General features: G+C 36.4%; 1 protein-coding gene across 1 annotated transcript; it reads left to right on the top strand.

Moving 5' to 3' along the window:
• Nucleotides 1-5633: 5633 nt before the first annotated feature.
• LOC120355981 lies at nucleotides 5634-19987 on the top strand (the record flags this gene model as incomplete). Its single annotated transcript, XM_039444757.1, has 4 exons — nucleotides 5634-5809; nucleotides 9430-9824; nucleotides 15904-16179; nucleotides 19787-19987. Coding segments are annotated over 4 exons (870 nt in total), but the record flags the coding sequence as incomplete, so codon positions are not given.
• Nucleotides 19988-20804: the final 817 nt, after the last annotated feature.

The following is a 20804-nucleotide window of genomic DNA, read 5'->3' on the forward strand; positions in this document are numbered from 1 at the left end:
AGGCCTGCAGTGCTCAATTACATTCGTTTGAAAAATTGTTCTTATTGCCTTTTTTTGTATTCTAAGTATTTGGTCAAGACAGTTTTGGGGTGCAGCTCCCCAGGCAACAATCCCATATCGCAGGTGCGAAGTAAACAGCGAATAGTAAGCAGTTAGAGCCGTTTTTTCATCCGTAGTATTTCTCATTCGTCGTATCACATAAAGTGCTGAGGATAATTTCTTAGATAAGTAGTCGCAATGCTGTTTCCAGCTCAAGTTCTTATCGACCATCACACCAAGAAACTTAGTAGAGTCCACCGCCAAGAGTCCAAGTGATGACTTGAAATTTGGAGCTTAAGGTCCTTCCCCTATAAGGATCCGACACGAACAATTTCGATCAAATGCAATTCAAGATGGCGGCTGAAATGGCAAAAATGTTGTCAAAAACAGGGTTTTTCGCGATTTTCTTAAAAACGGCTCCAACGATTTCGATTAAATTTATACCAAAAATAGTAATTGATAAGCTCTATCAACTGCCACAAGTCCCATATCTGTAAAAATTTCAGGAGCTCCGCCCCATCTATGCAAAGTTTGATATTAGATTTACAATCATCAGGTCTCAGATATAATTTGAACGAAAAATTTCGAATGGAAAAGATTGAGCATGAAAATCTCTACAATTAATGTTCAGTGACATTTTCACCTAAAATTGAAAATAAGCTTGAAATTTGAGAATATGTGATTATTCAGTTGCAAACTGTTGGCAACTGTTGATTCTATTAAACCATTCAATATGTAGAGATACTAGAGATGCATTCACTATGCTGACTTCGTGTGTCTCCAGCTTTTTTGTCCTGTCACCAGCTGGCTCAGATCTTTGAATAGTAGACATGAAATGCGCATGAACACTAGCGTCAGGTGATCAATTTTCATAACGGCAAGGGAAGTTTTGTGAGTGCGCCACACTGTTTGTTTGTACCTTGGATGTTGCCATTATGAAAATTAAAGAGGAAAAAATTTAAACATTGATTATGTACGAAAAATAAAATCTGTTAAATACTGTCCATTTTTGTCCATACACTCCTGTAGACGTTGTGAGGAGTTGTCCATACTCCTCTGAAGCATTGCACGTGGTACCGCTCGAATTTATTGTGTTATTGTTCACTCAGGGCTTCAAGGGTTTGTGGTCTATGTATACACGTGCTTTTAGGTAGCCCCATAAAATAGTCACAAGGTGACAGGTCCGGTGACCGAGAAGGCCACTCTACATCTACACGCAACGAAATGAGGCGTCCAGGGAAGGTCTGTCTAAAGCTGTGTACAGATATACGCGCCTCCAACCCGCTCCGCGCCGGCTCCGCCCTCGTTCCTCCATCGCACCGCAGTCGCTCCGCCCCCGCTCTGCAGTCGCACCGATCATGAACGTTACGGAAGATGGTTAGCTCTTCTCGCGTTCCCCTCGATCATCTATTATTTATTTATTTATTTATTTATTTATTTATTTATTTATTTATTTATTTATTTGTTTTGTTTGTTTGTTTTTTTGTTTGTTTGTTTGTTGTTTGTTTTTTTGTTTGTTTGTTTGTTTTTTTGTTTGGTTTGTTTGTTTGTTTGTTTGTTTGTTGTTTTTTTGTTTGTTTGTTTGTTTGTTTGTTTGTTTGTTTATTTATTTATTTATTTTTACAAAAATCTAGGAGTGCAACAGACATAACAGCCCAAAACGCTCTCATGAATACAGGAAATACATTATTAAAAATTATTACAAAAAAAATAGATATATATAAATACTAGAAAAGTAATAAAAGAGAATGTTTAAAATGGTACATGTGAAAAACAGAAAAGAAAATAGTATAATAGCTACTCTGAGAAAGAAAAGACAATGTTAAAGGTAAATGATAAAATTTGAATTTTGATTATTCAATAAGATCAATCATAACCACATAAAATAACAACATATAACCTACGTATTACATATGGTTCTAAGAGAAGTGATAAAATAACTAGACAAAAAGGATCAAAAGGGAAGTGGAAAAAATATTAAAAGTTAGTGGTAAAAGGGTGACCATGGAGAGAACCAAAAAAGGCCATTGTGAACAAGAGTAAATTAAAAATAACAGGTCTATATTACTTTTCAATTGAAGAATGGAGACATTTTTCTCTTGAAGCTCCATATAGACAAAAAGAAGAGATCCACCTGACCATCACAGCAGAGGAATGTACGAGGAATACGATTCATTGGTGAGTAATAATGACCAACCGTGTTACATCTACAGATTGAGAACTCTTGCCGATTACGATTATTGAAGACAGGAACCTTAAAATTCAGCCTTGCCAACAGATTAGGACTGCTCACGGAAATTGCTCATCAATTGATCTGCTCGAGTGACGTTCGGTTGCGGAGCAGAGCGAAAGTCTGTACGCACCTTTAGATATTCCAAAAGCTGCTCTCGATGTATGACATGTCGCCCCATCTTCTTGAAACCATACAGTATTGACGTTGATACGTCGTCTCCTCAATTTGGCAGAAACAATTCACGCAGCGTCGGTAGGTAACAATCTGTATTGACAGTGACAGTTCGACCGTTTTCTCGAAAAAAATAATGGCTACTTAAACAGCTGTTGTAGCTATGGTGAGAGTGATATTTTCGAGCTCAAAATTAAGTGATTTTATTCTATATTTTGTGAATATTTGAAGTTTGGTTTTTGTTTTAACGGAAGTTTCATTATCCATCTAAATTTGAAATTCTTTGTTTTATTCTGATTCATAGTTTCAGATTGAAGATTTGGTGTTGAATTGAAGTGAACATAACCTACATAATATTTGGAATTATAAATTATAATAACTGGAGTGAGATTACTTTACCTAATGAGTTATGCGCTGTTTTTATTACTTTCCTTGCCCTATTACCATAGGTAAGGAAAGTATTGCTTTAAAAAAAAAACTAAGGTACCCTAATTTCAAGTTTTTTATACGTTTCAAGTTTCTCTGAGTCCAAAAACATGATTTTTCCTCCACCTACTGTCAAAAGTACTTACTTTACTCCCTGAAACATGATACTAAAGTGTCACTTTTTCGCTCTCGGTACTAAAAAACAGAAAAACTCCCTAGGGAGTAAAAGTTACTCCATTTAAATAACATGGGAAGCAACTCTATTTTAAAATTGTACATTTGGAATAGGTCAGAAGGTCTAAGCTCAGATGAGGAAGCATATAGAGTAGTCATTAAACCAACTAAATTCAATACCTCAACCAGACATTTGATCGATCTATAAAATTTATGTTTGTATGCTGAAATTATTATTACAAACTTCATATCACTATACCAAAAAAATGTATATATTTTTCTTTTATTCCATGTTATTCAAAATATCAGCCAACGAATTACTTATTAACTAATCAAATTTGAAACGGGAACTTCATCATAGCTGTAGTTTTGGCTGTCATTGTTGTTACAACTTTAGCCGACAGATAGTGCTGTCGGAGGAGAACTATGATTACAAGCCAGCTGTTTCTGTTTACTTTTTAGATTATGTTGTAACACATTGTTTGGTCACATACGTTTTTAAAAATTATTTTATTAGCAGTTTTTATAAAAATGTAGGTGGAGGAAAATGTTGTGTATATCACGAGTGAAAAATGTTTTTTCTCCCTCAGGAAAATTGTTGCCCTCGGCTTCGCCTCGGGCTTCAAACTTTTCCCTCAGGGAGAAAAAACAGCACTTTTCACTCTAGATATACAAATAACTATTTCATTTATTCATCACATTGTGTACAAATACACACACATCACATTGTGTAGCATAAATTAGTATTAATTTGATGATAACCTCCACACATATATTATATAGTGAGGTATCATTTTGTAAACAGTGAATATTGTTATATTATTGAAAATATATAATGTATGAATTTATACTTGACATGAGGAAAGGCACAACAGACTCATGCTCAAAACTGTCCCATTTCCAATCTATACTATAGCCTACTGTCCCATTTCCAATCTATACTATAGCCTACTGTCCGAATCGAAATCTAGGTTATGTCACTTTCACTTTTAAAATAACAATTCATACTCTTTCAAAGCTCAGAAAAATTGGCGAATTTTTAATCAAATAGATATAAGTGAAGTCTAAAATTAACAAAATCTAGAACAGTAGGCCTAATTATTTTAAAAGTCAACATTTTGAATGAAATTAGAAAATTTTGAACCAAAAACTTTACGCAATTTATAGAAAACTACAACTGTTTTTGGTTTCAATTTTTTGGTGAGTAAATGTAGGCCTATTTACAATATTTGAAATATCAATCAATCAATCAATCTGTTTTTATTACTTTCCTTGCCCTATTACCATAGGTAAGGAAAGTATTGCTTTCCAAAAAAAATTAAGGTACCCCAATTCCAAGTTTTTTATACGTTTCAAAAACTTTACGCAATTTATAGAAAACTGCAACTGTTTTTGGTTTCAATTTTTTGGTGAGTAAATGTAGGCCTATTTACAATATTTGAAATATCAATCAATCAATCAAATCAGTTTTATTTTGTCAAAACATCAATAAAATCAAATTACATGCAAGAAATCCATAACAGGAAAATAATACAAATTCTCATAATAGACCGTGATTCAAAAGAATACCACAACTTTGAAAATTGATAACTCTGCAAAGAATAAACGGAGAGTAAAGCACTATCTGTCATCGATTTGAGGAAGCTCTGAAGTTTTTTTAGTCCCATATTTAGGCCCATTGGCACTCATCTGTCCGTGCCTATTTGAATGAAAACTATCCGAGGCAATGGATCGGCTGCTAAGCAGCTCGAGACAGAGCACTTCATCACTGGCCTCCAAGAAGCTCTGACCTCACCCCCTGAGATTTTTTTCTATGGGGGTACGTTAAAGATAAGGTGTATCGACCGCCTCTACCAGCTAACATTGAGAAGCTCAAGCGAGAAATAACAGCAGCTATACAAACTGTTACGCCCGATATGCTACTGAGGGTGTGCAACGAGTTCGAGTATCGTATTGATATCACTCGAGTGTCTGCAGGGGGTCACATTGAACATTTGTGAACTTGTTTTCTAGTGGGGAAAAACTTAATTTAATACTCTTCATTTTATTTATTTATAATTTTTACAAAGTAGCACTGATTGTGAGAGAAAAACTAAGAATACTCCTTGTACTATTTCTCTCCCAAATTTAGATAAAATTTTAAAAGTCCGAGATAGGGTTATGGTTTCACTTTTCTAAAATTTAGTCCATTTTCACTGAAAAAACAACGAAAACTAAGAATTTTGAATTTTGATGGTTAAAAACAGAATAAAAAAACAAAAATATCACACTCAAATCACCATTAATTGGAACATATTTGCGTAATTTGACAAAATTTAGAGTCAGAAAAAGCACAACTCACTATTCAGAACAGCTCTTCTTCTAACTAATTTTGATTTACAACCCAAGTTTCTATTATGTTTCCTTGATTAAATACAGATTTTCAAAGTTGTGGTATTCTTTTTGAATCACCCTCTACATTAACAACCAGTTGCACAAGTATCTGTTAGCTTTTAATCATGATCAAATGCCACAAGAACCAATCAGAGAATCCTTTTTTTTTGAATAAACCTCTGGTTTGTTTGGTATTCAATCATAACTAAAATTTTAGAGTTTGAGAACTTGTTTTTTTAACGTTCCAGTTGTGGAATGCCCAGATGAGAGGTTTTTGGAGCCGCTTGAGAACGAGGGACTATTCACCGCTCATCAGGCTCAAGCATCTTCTCCGGAGGATCTGGCATTCCTAGTTGTTCACTTTTCACCGCCTGAAATCGTCAAACATCCCAAGTAAGTTTAGTTTTTATGAACAGTATTAGGGTGGTCACTAACGACAGGACATGCATGATGAACGTGCATGATACATGTGTAGACCCTCCGGTCCGGTAAACCTCACCTGAGCCCTTGTGTACCTGATTTACATCATACCACAAAAACGGCTCAGGGTCCGTAGCACCACTGCCAATCGTCAGGTGGGCATCATTGAGGAGTTTAGCCTGGACGCCAATGGAGAGACAAGGTGCCTCACCACAGACGCCCAGTTCCGGCGGTACGTGGGCCAGAAGGCCCGGACGTATCCTCTCCGCTACCTGAAGACTTGGAAAAGCCCGCGCCACTGCCAAAATGACCCCGACAGAATCAGGGGCATTCAGACAGCAGCCAGGGCGTTTCGGAAAGATGTTACCCGAAACTCCGCCTAGACTGTCGTCTGAGCACCGACAGCAACCCTACCCAAATCTAAAACCCAACCTCAAACAAAAGTAACCCCACCCACCAAAATAATCCCACCCAGCTCAGCCATCAACTCATCCCCAAAACCCAACCCAACCCAAGATACCCCGAGTCAATCACACACTCATACCACAGCACAGGCCCCGATCCCAGCCCAACTACCCAGGAACAGGCCATCTAGGCCTCCTAAGACCCATGCTGCCCAACTCACTCCACGCTGGTGCCTATGCTAAGATGATGACGACCACCCCCTACGGTGAGGGCCTTCACCGCAGGAGAGTGGTATGGGCATTCAACAGTCCAGAACTCTGCCCTTTACAATTCTCAGGAAGAGCTCCGGACTGTTCCCCGCGACCAGGCACCAGAGACAGATTCACACAAGGCACGACGTACCATCAACACCATTCACAACAACCATACATACAAACATAACCCCAACCTACAGTACTCCTTCTCATTACCAACCGACTGAATTACTAGCAAATACTCTCCCCCACAACCAGTTCAACCCAACCAACCCATGGTACTCACACCCAACCTACAAACCCTACGCCTAAACAATGGTGACTCCTGAGGCTCATACACACTACACACACACATTCGGGACCATGCCGCATACCCGCTCCTCAAATAAAACAACAAAATCATCTAACCGGTTATTCTTTAACCAAAATCAAAATCAAAATCAAAATAAAACCACTGAACATAAACATGAGCAACCTGAGCAAGTATGCGACATCAAACCTGGACAAAGTCCTCACGCATACGACCCAATCTCTCACAGAATCGTACAAACAACTTACACGCCTGCACACTACAAACCATACACTCAGACACAAAGCGACACCCAATCCTCTCATACTCTAACACGAATGTTTTTTATTACGTGCATGATACAGAAGTCGTCATACATTGTTGTGTCATCACAGCAAAAGGCTTCAAACAAATCTTTCTTCTATGTAAAGCTGCGTACACATATTCGCGCTTCCAACCCGCACCGAGCACGCTCCTCCCTCGTACCACCATCGAACCACAGTCGCTCCGCCCACGCACCCATCATGAACGTTACAGAAGATGTTAGATCTTCTCGCGTTCCCCGGTCGAACCACTGTTGCTCGCCGGTCGATCATCAATCGCTCTGCTGGAGTGACGTTCGGTTGCGGAGCAGAGCGACAGTCTGTACGCACTTCAGGCTAGGCGCACACAGGACCTCCTAAATACCGGACCTGAGCATACAAACCGCCATGTTTGGTGGACTAACTTACTGCCATCAGCTAGGTTCTAGCTCTCTCTAATAACTTATTACTGTTCAAAATCATTTTTAAGAATTTAAATAAGGTTTAGTTTAATTAATTTAATTAGGGTTTATTAAGAAGTAATTATTTGATAGGGTAACTGGACTTTATTTATTCTCATGCACATAGCATTCAAGTGCAATTCACATGCACATATCTTATAATTATCGTTATTTTATTTTAGAATTCAATGTTCTCAATTTTCGCGACTTAGCTTGCTGGGGCAACTGATTATTATTTATTTATTTATTTATTTAGTTGTGGACAGAATCACAAATCATATAAATATGATTAGGAAGGAACAACAGGCTTGGCCCAAATCTATTCCATTCCCAAATTTTGATAAATTAATAAAATGTCCAAAAAATAGGTTATGTTACTACTGTAAAACGTTCAAGTTCAATTTTCGTCCAAAAATATATATAAGCTAAAAATTTTGAATTTAGAGAAATTAAAACACCAAACTATATTTAAATATAACACTTAATTATCACTTCATATTGAATTAATCAAGTAATTTTATAAAATGTTGAACCCAAAAATACACACAACTTCTCTCACTAAGCACAGCTGTAAATTTATTCTTAATGTTGCAGTAATTGTTCAGCAATATATTGCCCAATACCTTTACACACGATTAATGTGTTGTAAGAAGGTTGAATGGAAAAATTGTAGGGAAGGCACCATCACATTTCCAAAAACCTTGTATATACGTCGACGCGCAATTAGAAAAGGAACATACCTGTCAAATTTCATGAAAATTGAAAATCTATTACCGCGTTTCGCCGTAAATGCGCAACATATAAACATTTAAATATTAAGAGAGATGCAAAACCGTCGACTTGAATCTTAGACCTCACTTCGCTCGGTCAATTATCCTGAAATGCAAAATTCCAAAAACCTTGCATATACGTCGTTGCGCAATTAAAAAAGGAACATACCTGTCAAATTTCATGAAAATCTATTACCGCGTTTCGCCGTGAATGCGCAACATATAAACATTTAAATATTAAGAGAGATGCAAAACCGTCGACTTGAATCTTAGACCTCACTTCGCTCGGTCAATTATCCTTGAAATGCAAAATTTCCAAAAACCTTGCATATACGTCGTTGCGCAATTAAAAAAGGAACATACCTGTCAAATTTCATGAAAATTGAAAATCTATCACCGCGTTTCGCCGTAAATGGACAACATATAAACATTTAAATATTAAGAGAGATGCAAAACCGTCGACTTGAATCTTAGACCTCACTTCGCTCGGTCAATTATCCTTGAAATGCAAAATTTCCAAAAACCTTGCATATACGTCGTTGCGCAATTTAAAAAGGAACATACCTGTCAAATTTCATGAAAATTGAAAATCTATCACCGCGTTTCGCCGTAAATGGACAACATATAACATTTAAATATTAAGAGAGATGCAAAACCGTCGACTTGAATCTTAGACCTCACTTCGCTCGGTCAATTATCCTTGAAATGCAAAATTTCCAAAAACCTTGCATATACGTCGTTGCGCAATTTAAAAAGGAACATACCTGTCAAATTTCATGAAAATTGAAAATCTATCACCGCGTTTCGCCGTAAATGGACAACATATAAACATTTAAATATTAAGAGAGATGCAAAACCGTCGACTTGAATCTTAGACCTCACTTCGCTCGGTCAATTATCCTTGAAATGCAAAATTTCCAAAAACCTTGCATATACGTCGTTGCGCAATTAAAAAAGGAACATACCTGTCAAATTTCATGAAAATCTATTACCGCGTTTCGCCGTGAATGCGCAACATATAAACATTTAAACATTCAAACATTTACATTAAGAGAAATGCCAAACCGTTGACTTGAATCTTAGACCTCACTTCGCTCAAATTTTTTTTCTAGGTATCAACGCTGGATGCACAGGTTTGCCTCCACCACCAACCACCTTATAATCAACGAGTCTAACCTGTGCAAAGGCAGTATAGCCGTACACCGCATCCAAACCAAACTGAATCTTCTCGACAAACAAGTGTTCCCCATTCTGCCGCTAGAAGGCGTTGTTGTCGCTCCTAATCATGACGTCACAACTGACAACTGTGATGTCATTGCAACTAGAAGTAATGACGTCACAACTGATAACAGTGACGTCGTCAGTACACCTTCCAACGGATCGCTGCAGGTTGGATCGGAAACTTCGTCGGAGTATATGTCAGCTGTGACGTCAGTGGATTCTTCCTCAGTGACGTCATCGGATACAACTGTGACGTCATCTGGTGCTAGTGATGAGTCTCTTGAAGGTGAGATGATATTCCATGTAATCTTTAAAATATACTTCACTATAGATCTTAGACCTAAGATCTATATCTTTCTTAGTCTTCACTTAGGTCTTAGACCTAATACAATAAGAAAATATGAAATATATAACACCAACTCAGCTCTTCTTAGAAGGCAACTTACTACATTAGCAGTAAATTCATAAATATACTAGAAAGTGAATTTCCACTTAATAATTTCCGAAATAATAAACACAGAAAAAGAGCCATAGAGGCATGGCTAAACTAGAATTATTTCCAATCGTTGACTTTTATACAATAATCAACTTCATATTATAAATTATATTTTCGAACACTTCATACGCTAGATTCAAGTTTACATATTACATCCTTGATTAAGCTGATTTACGACTCACACTGGCGCACAAGGAATCTTCCTTTTGCCGGTGTTTTTGCCTCACCTACTGTACTTATGCATGTGATCATAAATTGAATCTTCATTCTAAAACTATTGTTTGTAATGTAAATGATATCATTTCGTTATTATATCTAATTAAATAAATGATGTATCTTGGTTTAAGTGCAGTAGCATATACTTATATTTATTTTTTGTAAAGCTTTTTTGTATTTGTTTTTGGCAAATAAAATTCATTCATTCATTCATTTCATTCATTCAGATAGTAGTTTTTCAAGGTTTAATGGCCAGTTGCACTTAAATCCAATAAAATCAACCACCTTGAAATTACGTGTAACCAAAATCCACTTTATAATGAATACTTGTGGTAGTTGAGAATTTGATATTGTGTGTCATTCATATTAAATGAAAAGGACTAAGACATTGTCAAAAACCATAGATTTATTAATACTTAAAAAGACCGGTTTCGGTTGTCAGAGATTGACAATGGTGTAATAACCTGTCATGAACCAGAAGGTTTGACAAACCCCCAAACATCAGTTTCTTCCCTAAGAAGAGAAATAATTTTTTTTCAACTTTAAAAACTAAAAGCTGATCAGACAGTTTTGGCTGACAGACTAAAAACGCTGAGGAGAGGTAGAAGTGGGGCTAGCATTCTAGTCTCCCCTCCAACCAGCTAGTGGAAAAAGCTTTCCACTTTTCTTTCTGTAAAATTTCACACTTTTTCATCGCCTACCTCCTGAGACAGACCGAGCTGACCCGTGGATGGACATCCCCTGGTTCTCCATTCAGACCATGGCAACTTAGGATGGACATCAAAGTATAAACGGTATCGTTCCACATTCAATTTATTTTTCTATATTGTTTTGATTTTAGAAATTCCAAATTAATTATAATGAATAATGTTTTTTGAACTGTCAAATAACTGTTTAAATAAAAAAAAAAAAAACACAATTCTGTCTAACGTTTTGAAAAATCATTAGCAACAAGTTAATTTCAATTTTTTTTAAATTGATTAATGCTCAAAATTTCATAACCCTCCTTAATTGTTCTGTATTAGAATAGTTGTAGAATAACTAATTTTATAAAACCAAAATATGTTAAAATTCACATTTAAATCTCACAGAAATTTCTTCTTTTAAATAAAATAAATCTGAAAATCTGACTCCTAAAAAAAAAAAATGATTTTCTTTCAAATTCCAAAAAACATCAGTTGATAATAAAAAAACCCCCAACTGCTTTTGCTCTACCATCAAATGCTACGCAACAACAATTTACAGTGTTCCCGTCTGGGAACTGGTGGATCGCCCCCTTTTATTACTTTACAAACGGGTCACCAATCATTTATTACAAATGATGGATACTACTGTTTATATCATTTTCCTACAGATACCCTGAAAAGTGACCATTTGTGCACTGATTGCAGGCTGCAAAGAATCACTTTTCCGCACTAGTGCGCAAAGTGAGTACTTTGCGTACTCCAGATTTGCAGCATGACAACGCAAAATAGTAAGTAGGTTATATGGAGCACCAGTGCAGCAAAATCAAATGAAGTTGGTAACAGTGACTGGGCTGCTATAGTGAGCAGAGGTGCAACGAAGCACAACGCGCTAATTATGCAACGAAGCACAACGCGCTAATTATTAAGTAGATATTATAACCAAGGACAACGACAGCACAGTGCCACCACAGCTGCCCCCCGCTATTCAAACACTACTACATTATTCAGGCAATTTTACCCATAATTACCCACTTTTAATATTCAATGGTAACTGTAGGAAAAATTTAATGTGAAATACGTGCGCAAAGTTCGTTTGCTGCACTCAAGAAACCATTCGCCCTCGCCTACGGCTCGGGCGTAAACGTTTCTTTCGATGCAGCAAACTGTCACTTTGCGCACTAGTTGCACAAATAACTATTAATGTTACAAACCGAAACCGGTCTTTCTAAGTATCAATAAATCTATGGTTTTTTGACAATTTCTTAGTCTTTTTAATTCAATATTATAATGCATATTTCAACGTTTCGTGGCCAGTTAGAATCCAATAAATTTAACCACCTTGAAATGATGTCATTCAATGTAACGTGGAACAGTGAACGAATTTGATATTATGCTACCTGAGGTTGTGCAGTAATGACAGGACAAGTAGTGTCGAACATGTGTAAACGGACATGTCTTTCAGACATTTATGTGAAAGACTTCGAACGAAAAGCAGCTGTTTTACAGCAGCTTCCAACATAAAATAAACAATAAATAAACCACCGGAAAATCACAAATTATCATTATACAAAAATAATTTAGCCTCAAATAGAGCAGCAAAGAAAAATGTCGTTTGAAGCCTTTCGCTGATGACAAAAATAATTTTTTGCCCCACTTGGATGTAATGAGCTGGTTATCGTGCGTCATATGGAGGCCGAAAATGATTGTTTTCTGACCAGGCCGGTAAAAGTTTTACGGCCCTAGGGCTGTAAAATAACCTTGAAGTCAGCTGATTCTGATTTGATGTGAAAGTGTTTACAAAATAGTTCATGAAACGGAATCAGTTTATGCTTCTAGAATTGAATAAAGTTTTTGCAATAAGATACTATCATTTTATTTGGATGAATGAAATACAATTAATGAGATATTATAAACTATTCAAATTCAATTTTCAGAGTATAATAGAATCTAATCTCAAACCTACTAGTACAGCGTTATCACGGAACATGGTGGATAAACGGAATCATTTTATGCTTCTAGAATTCAATAAAGTATTCTGTAATAATATACTCTCATTTATTTGGATGAATAAAATACAGATAAGATATATATTATAAACTATTCAAATAATTCGATTTTCAGAGTAGGATAGAACTTCTAACCTAAACTTCCATTGACATTCAGATTGGCCAAATTTCAAGTTTGCTAAAACAGCTGATCAAAAACTTTTCATTATTTGTGTTTATCATTCGATAATTAAAACATTTAATAATATCATCTTATTGTCATTGGAAGAATAAAAAGTATAAACTCAACCTCTTACATAATTGAACACAATCTTTTAGGTTATTAGACAAATCAGAATAAAAAATAAAAATACTTGGACAATTTCTTGATATTCAGATTACCTCAGATTTGCTAGAGCTATGACCTTCCACTTTTGCTTTCGGAAGTGCTTATAATGGACAATTATTCTTATATATATATATATATATTGTTTATTTTTCTGTGTGGCGAAAAATAACGTTCTCACCATGGGCAAAAATGTTTTTCCGGCTCTCAATCTTTCTAGTCCTCGCCTACGGCCTCGGACTTGAAAACCGATTTCGAGCCAGAAAAGTCTCATTTTCGGCCCTAGGTGCGAAATATACTATAACCTCAAATAGAGCAGCAAAGAAAAATAAACAACACCTCTCAAAAAATGTCGTTTGAAGCCTTTCGCTGATGACAAAAATAATTTAACCTCAAATAGAGCAGCAAAGAAAAATAAACAACACCTCTCAAAAAATGAAGCCTTTTGCTGATGGCACAACATGTATGACGAAGATGTGTGTTCACACATGTCCACATACTTGTCCCGTCGTTAGTAGCTACCCCTAGTGTCGCTATCTGCTTTGTCGAATGATAGATAAGGATAGCAACACCACTGTTAATCAAATACCGTCATTATAACGTGGACCTCACTATATTAAATGTTAACTCATCACTACGAATCACAGATCATGTGTAAGCTGGATTATTAGATGCACTAACAATTAATAACTCAATGCTAATTGAAATATTTCTCTTGAATTTCCACTGCTTTCAATTGAAAAGGTGACAGAATATCGACGGCATTATGAGTGAGTTCTATGGCCGGGGAGGGTTTTTAATTTATAGTTTATTTCCATTTTTCTGTTTCATTACTCAGGCGCAGTAGTCTCTTTATTAATAGTTTATTTTCATTTCACTTTCCTTGGCCTATTACCATAGGTAAGGAAAGTATTGCTCTCCAAAAAAATTTAAGTTACCCCAATTTCATGTTTTCTATAAGTTTCAAGGTCCTCTGAGTCCAAAAACATGATTTTTGGGTGTTGGTCTGTGTGTGTGGGTGTGTGTGTGTGTCTGTTAACACGATAACTCCATTCCTAATTAACCGATTGACTTGAAATTTTAAACTTATGGTCCTTATACCATGAGGATCCGACAATAAGAAATTCAATAAAATTCAATTCAAAATGGCGGATAATGGCTAAAAAACCATGTTTTTCACGGTTTTCTCGAAAACGGCTTTAACGATTTTCTTCAAATTTATACCCTAGATAGCTATTTACAAGCCCTATCAACTGACATGAGTCTCATTTCTGGGAAAATTGCAGGAGCTCCGTAATATTCCTGAGAAGAATGAATTTTGTTAATTTCTATCACGATTTTCTCAAAAATGACTCGACCGATTTTTTTCAAATTCATACCCTGTATAGTTATTTATCAGCTCTATCAACTGGAATGAGTCTTTTTCCTGGGAAACTAATGGGAGGTCCACCCCATTCTTGTGAAATGCACTTTGTAACCTCCTTCTAGTGCATGAGGTAGGTAGGTAGAGCAGTTTATAAAAAGAACACATAGTCGAGTTATTTCATCTGTAGAACAGCAGTTTTGACGACTTTGAAAAAAAATCGAATTTCACAATTCACACAAAGGAAAAATCTGGTGTGGCGCACTCACACAACTTTCCTTGCCGTTATGAAAAATTGATCAACTGACGCTAGTGTTCCCGCGCATCTAAATTAGTCTACTATTCGAAGATCTAAGCCAGCTGGTGACAGGACAATAACGCTGCAGACACATGAAGTCTGCTATCTGTTCATACTGAATGATTTAATAGAATCAACACTTGCCATCAGTTTGCAAATTGAATAATCTTATTTTCTCGAACTTCGAGCTTATTTCCAATTTTAGGTGAAAATGTTACTGGACATTAATTGTAGAGATTTTCATGCCCAATCTTTTCCACTTTGAATTTTTTGTTTAAATTGTATCTGAAGCCTGATAATTGGGAATCTAAAATCAAACTTTGCATAGATGGGGCGGAGCTCCTGAAATTTTTACAGATATGGGACTAATGGCAGTTAATAGAGCTTATCAATGACTTTTTTAGGTATAAATTTGCTCAAAATCGTTGGAGCCGTTTTCGAGAAAATCCCGGAAAACCCTGTTTTTGACAACATTTTCGCCATTTTAGCCGCCATCTTGAATTGCATTTGATCGAAATTGTTCGTGTCGGATCCTTATAGTGAAAGGACCTTAAGTTCCAAATTTCAAGTCATTCCGTTAATTGGGAGATGATATATCGTGTACACAGACACACATACACTTACACACACATACAGACCTAAACCCAAAAACCACTTTTTTGGACTCAGGGTCCTTGAAACGTATAGAAATATGGAAATTGGGGTACCTTAATTTTTTCGGAAAGCAATACTTTCCTTACCTATGGTAATAGGGCAAGGAAAGTAAAAAGTACTCTGAAAACAATTATATATACACATATACAGTAGTCTGATCGTAGTTGCAAATATGTTGCCGCCAATTGTCATTATGTTATTCCCCTAAATTATTCTCGTTTAAGAATGAGGCTTACAGTTCAATGAGCAAGGAAAGTTGTGTGAGTGTACCACACCAGATTTTTTCTTCAATTTATTTATGAATTCTGTTTCACTTTATAGGCGCAGTTGTCCATAGCAAGACTTTCACAACTGTCCACTTGCGACCCACTAAGCAGGTGGACACTGGAGACAAGCTACTGTTCGACAAGGCCGAATATCTGAAGGAGGCATTGACTGAGCCGGGCATCGACAAAGTGCTACTTGAGTTGGACGAGAAGCGGGGTCAACTGGACGCCAGTACTTGCCACCAGAGTATCCCAGTGTGGTGTTCTTGGGCACTGGGTCCTGTATACCTAACAAGGCTAGGAATACAAGCGGGATATTGGTTAATATCAGGTGGGTTCTACAATAGGGAAAAGATAGCATAAGAAGATATCCCATGGTTTGTGGATTTCAGTCCAAGTTTGGAAGTTTTGTATCAAATTATGGTGTTGTGTATCAAGTTGTGTTGATACTGTATCATATGTGGTGATACTGTATCATTTCGTGGTGATACTGTAGCATTCATAGTGATAGCATAGAGAAAATATAACATAGTAAGAAGATATCCCATGGTTTGTGGAGTTTATTCCAAGTTTGGAAGTTTTGTATCAAATTATGGTGTTGTGTATCAAGTTGTGGTGATAAGTAAGGGAGAAGTGAGAGGATGTGAGTTGATGCTTAACACCAAATCGATAGAGAGGGTGCAACAGTTCACGTATCTGGGAACCTTGATCAATGAGAAATGGGATCATTCTCAAGAGGTAAAATGCAGAATAGAAAAAGCGAGGGCTGCATTCAATCAGATGGCAAAACTGTTCAAGAGTCACAACCTTAATATGCACATCAAATTCATACTCCTCCACTGCTACATTTTCTCAATACTCTTCTATGGGATGGAGTCATGGACATTGACCAAGTCAACTGAAAAAACACTCAAGGCTTTTGAGATGTGGCTGTATAGAAGAGTGTTTAGGATTTCATGGATGGACAGAGTGAACAACAAAGGTGTATTGGAGCGAATGGATAAGGATTTGGAAGTGATGAACATCATCAAGAGCAGGAAGCTTGCATATTTCGGCCAGATCATGCGCAATGAAGAAAAATACGGCCTGCTGAAATCCGTTCTCCAAGGAAAGATCTATGGCAGAAGAGGACCAGGAAGAAGGAGAATATCATGGCTGAAAAACCTGCGTACCTGGTTCTCCAAAACTACAACAGAACTTTTCAGGCAGGCTGTAAATAAGATATCCATAGTCAGGCTGATCGCCAATATTCGGAACGAATAGGCACTAGCAGAAGATGAAGAAGTATCAAGTTGTGTTGATACTGTATCATATGTGGTGATACTGTATCATTTCGTGGTGATACTGTATCATTCATAGTGATAGCATAGAGAAAATATAACATAGTAAGAAGATATCCCATGGTTTGTGGAATTCTATCCAAGTTTGTAAGTTTTGTATCAAATTATGGTGTTGTGTATCAAGTTGAGTTGATACTGTATCATATGTGGTGATACTGTATCAGTGTGGTGATACTGTATCATGTGTGGTGATACTGTATCATGTGTGGTGATACTGTATCATTCATAGTGATAATATGTTAATTCTGAACTAAGAAAAAAACAAAGAAATACCTTTTCGAACTACTGAGGGGGGTAGCTTGGAAATTGAAGGCAATAATATAGAATCTGTAAGTAGTATAAGCGTTCATGGAGTGGTGATTGACTCTGATCTTTCATGGAAACCACATCTGGAATGCCTGAAAACCAAACTTAATTCAGCAATTTTCATTCTCAGAAACCTAAAGGCTTCTCTGGATTCGATGGCTCTTAAAAGTGTGTATTTCGCCCTGTTCGCCCTTCTGAACTATGGAATTATTTTTTGTATCAAATTATGATGTTGTGTATCATATGTGTTGATACTGTATCATTTGTGGTGATACTGTATCATTTCGTGGTGATACTGTAGCATTCATAGTGATAGCAAAGAAAAAAGATGGCATAAAAAGATATCCCGTGGTTTGTGGATTTCATTCCAAGTTTGGAAGTTTTGTATCAAATTATGGTGTTGTGTATCAAGTTGTGTTGATACTGTATCATATGTGGTGATACTTAATCATTTCGTGGTGATACTGTATCATTCATAGTGATAGCAAAGAGAAAAGATTGCATAAAAAGATATCCCATGGTTTGTGGATTTCAATCCAAGTTTGGAAGTTTTGTATCTAATTATTATGTTGTGTGTCAAGTTGTGTTGATACTTTATCATATGTGGTGATACTGTATCATTTCGTGGTGATACTGTATAATTCATAATGATGGCATAGAGAAAAGATAGCATAAAAAGATATCCCATGGTTTGTGGAATTCATTCCAAGTTTGGAAGTTTTGTATCAAATTATGGTGTTGTGTATCAAGTTGTGGTTATACTGTATCATTTCGTGGTGATACTGTAGCATTCATAGTGATAGCATAATGAAAACATAGCATAAAAAGATATCCCATGGTTTGTGGAATTCATTCCAAGTTTGGAAGTTTTGTATCAAATTATGATGTTGTGTATCAAGTTGTGTTGATACTGTATCATATGTGGTGATACTTAATCATTTCGTGGTGATACTGTATCATTCATAGTGATAGCAAAGAGAAAAGATTGCATAAAAAGATATCCCATGGTTTGTGGATTTCAATCCAAGTTTGGAAGTTTTGTATCTAATTATTATGTTGTGTGTCAAGTTGTGTTGATACTTTATCATATGTGGTGATACTGTATCATTTCGTGGTGACTGTATAATTCATAATGATGGCATAGAGAAAAGATAGCATAAAAAGATATCCCTGGTTTGTGGAATTCATTCCAAGTTTGGAAGTTTTGTATCAAATTATGGTGTTGTGTATCAAGTTGTGGTTATACTGTATCATTTCGTGGTGATACTGTAGCATTCATAGTGATAGCATAATGAAAACATAGCATAAAAAGATATCCCATGGTTTGTGGAATTCATTCCATTTGGAATTTTTGTATCAAATTATGGTGTTGTGTATCAAGTTGTGTTGATACTGTATCATATGTGGTGATACAGAGTTATATGTGGTGATACTGTATCATTTCGTGGTGATACTGCACGCAGTATAGCATAAGAAAATGTCCCATGGTATAGGTCATTTATGCTTCAAATTCCACGTTATAATGACAGTGGAGGAAGATACAAGATCAACGTTGCCGATTCTCTACAGCGTTGTCGATCAAATTTGATAAAAATGATATCGTTGCGCAGCCGGAAAAGGATAGTGCTATCTGCTTTGTCGAATGATAGACAAGGATACCAATGTTAATCAGATACTTCCATTATAACGTGAACCTCACTACCCTCCATTTATCCTATCACAATCATAATGTCTCACAATCTAATCTATAATGAGGTCCACCTTATAATGGCAGTGGAGAAAGATAGGAGATCAACGTTGCCGATCCTCTGTCTTGTCAATGCCTTCTATAGACGGTAGCTGATACAGGTTTATTGATTTAAAATCAACTATTCATTCTCGTATAATAACTATAAAAAATCAGCTGGTATTTTTTTTGAAATCTTTTTCACCAATCACGTATTAGATTGTAGGCTACACTGCGACGTTGCAATATCGTAGGCTGCGGCCTTGTATTAGAGGTGGCTATGATAATAATCAATTATATTTTTTAAGCAAGGAATTATATTTTTCAATAATTTCATAATGAATTCTCATAAGATGGAATACTTTGTTGAGTAATTATTAATTCTACATTGTTGAGAGACTATCTGGCAACAGAGCAAGGGAGAAAGAGATAGCGCTATTCACTTTGTTGAATGATAGACAAGGATAGCAATACCATTGCTAATCAAACACTGCCATTATAACGTGGACCTCACTAGAGATGAGTAATCCTAATCTAATCATATATTTCTTTCTCTTTTTCTCTAGTGCCGATTGCTGTATGCTGCTAGACTGTGGAGAAGGTACGTTGGGTCAGCTGGTACGTTTCCATGGTACGTCACGCGTGCAACACGTGTTAGGCTCGCTACGTGCGGTGTACGTGTCTCATTTGCACGCCGACCACCATATTGGATTGATAGGCCTGCTCAAAGCGTGGCGCAATGCGCAGAGGTCTACTGCGCAGGAGGTAAATCTGAAAAAAGTTTCAAGAAAATTGTTCATTGTTTGTTATGGGAGTGTTCACACATTTGCTGAAAATGAATTACGTTAATTGGTATGGGAGTGTTCATACATTCATTGAAAATGAATAACGTTGTTTCTTGTGGGAGTGTTAACACATTCGGAGAAAATTAATTACCTTGGTTCAGTTTGTTTGTTTGTTACTTTCATTGCCCTATTACCATAGGTAGGCAAGTATTGCTTTCCAAACAAATTTAAGGTACCCTAATTTCATGTTTCTATACGTTTCAAGGTCCCCTGAGTCCAAAAACATGATTTTTGGGTGTTGGTCTGTGTGTGTGTGTGTCTGTGAACACCATAACCTCATTCCTAATTAACCGATTGACATGAAATTTTAAACTCAAGGTCCTTATGAGGATCCGACATAAGAAATTCAAAAAATTCAATTCAAAATGGCGGATAATGGATAAAAGAACAAGTTTTTCACGGGTTTTCTCGAAAACGGCTTTAACGATTTTCTTCAAATTTATACCCTAGATAGCTATTTAGAAGCCCTATCAACTGACATGGGTCTCATTTCTGGGGAAATTGCAGGCTCTCCGTAATATTCCTGAGAAGAATGAATTTTGTTAAATTTCTATTACGATTTTCTCAAAAATGACTTGACCGATTTTTTCAAATTCATACCCTGTATAGTTATATATCACTCTATTAACTGGCATGAGTCTCCTTCCTGAGAAATTAACAGGGGGTCCAGCCCATCCTTGAGAAATTTACTTTGTAACCTCCTCGTGCGTGAGGTAGGTAGGTAGAGCAGTTTATTCAA

The sequence above is a fragment of the Nilaparvata lugens genome, unplaced genomic scaffold, assembly GCF_014356525.2.
Source record: "Nilaparvata lugens isolate BPH unplaced genomic scaffold, ASM1435652v1 scaffold5439, whole genome shotgun sequence".
Taxonomy (NCBI): Eukaryota; Metazoa; Arthropoda; class Insecta; order Hemiptera; family Delphacidae; genus Nilaparvata; species Nilaparvata lugens.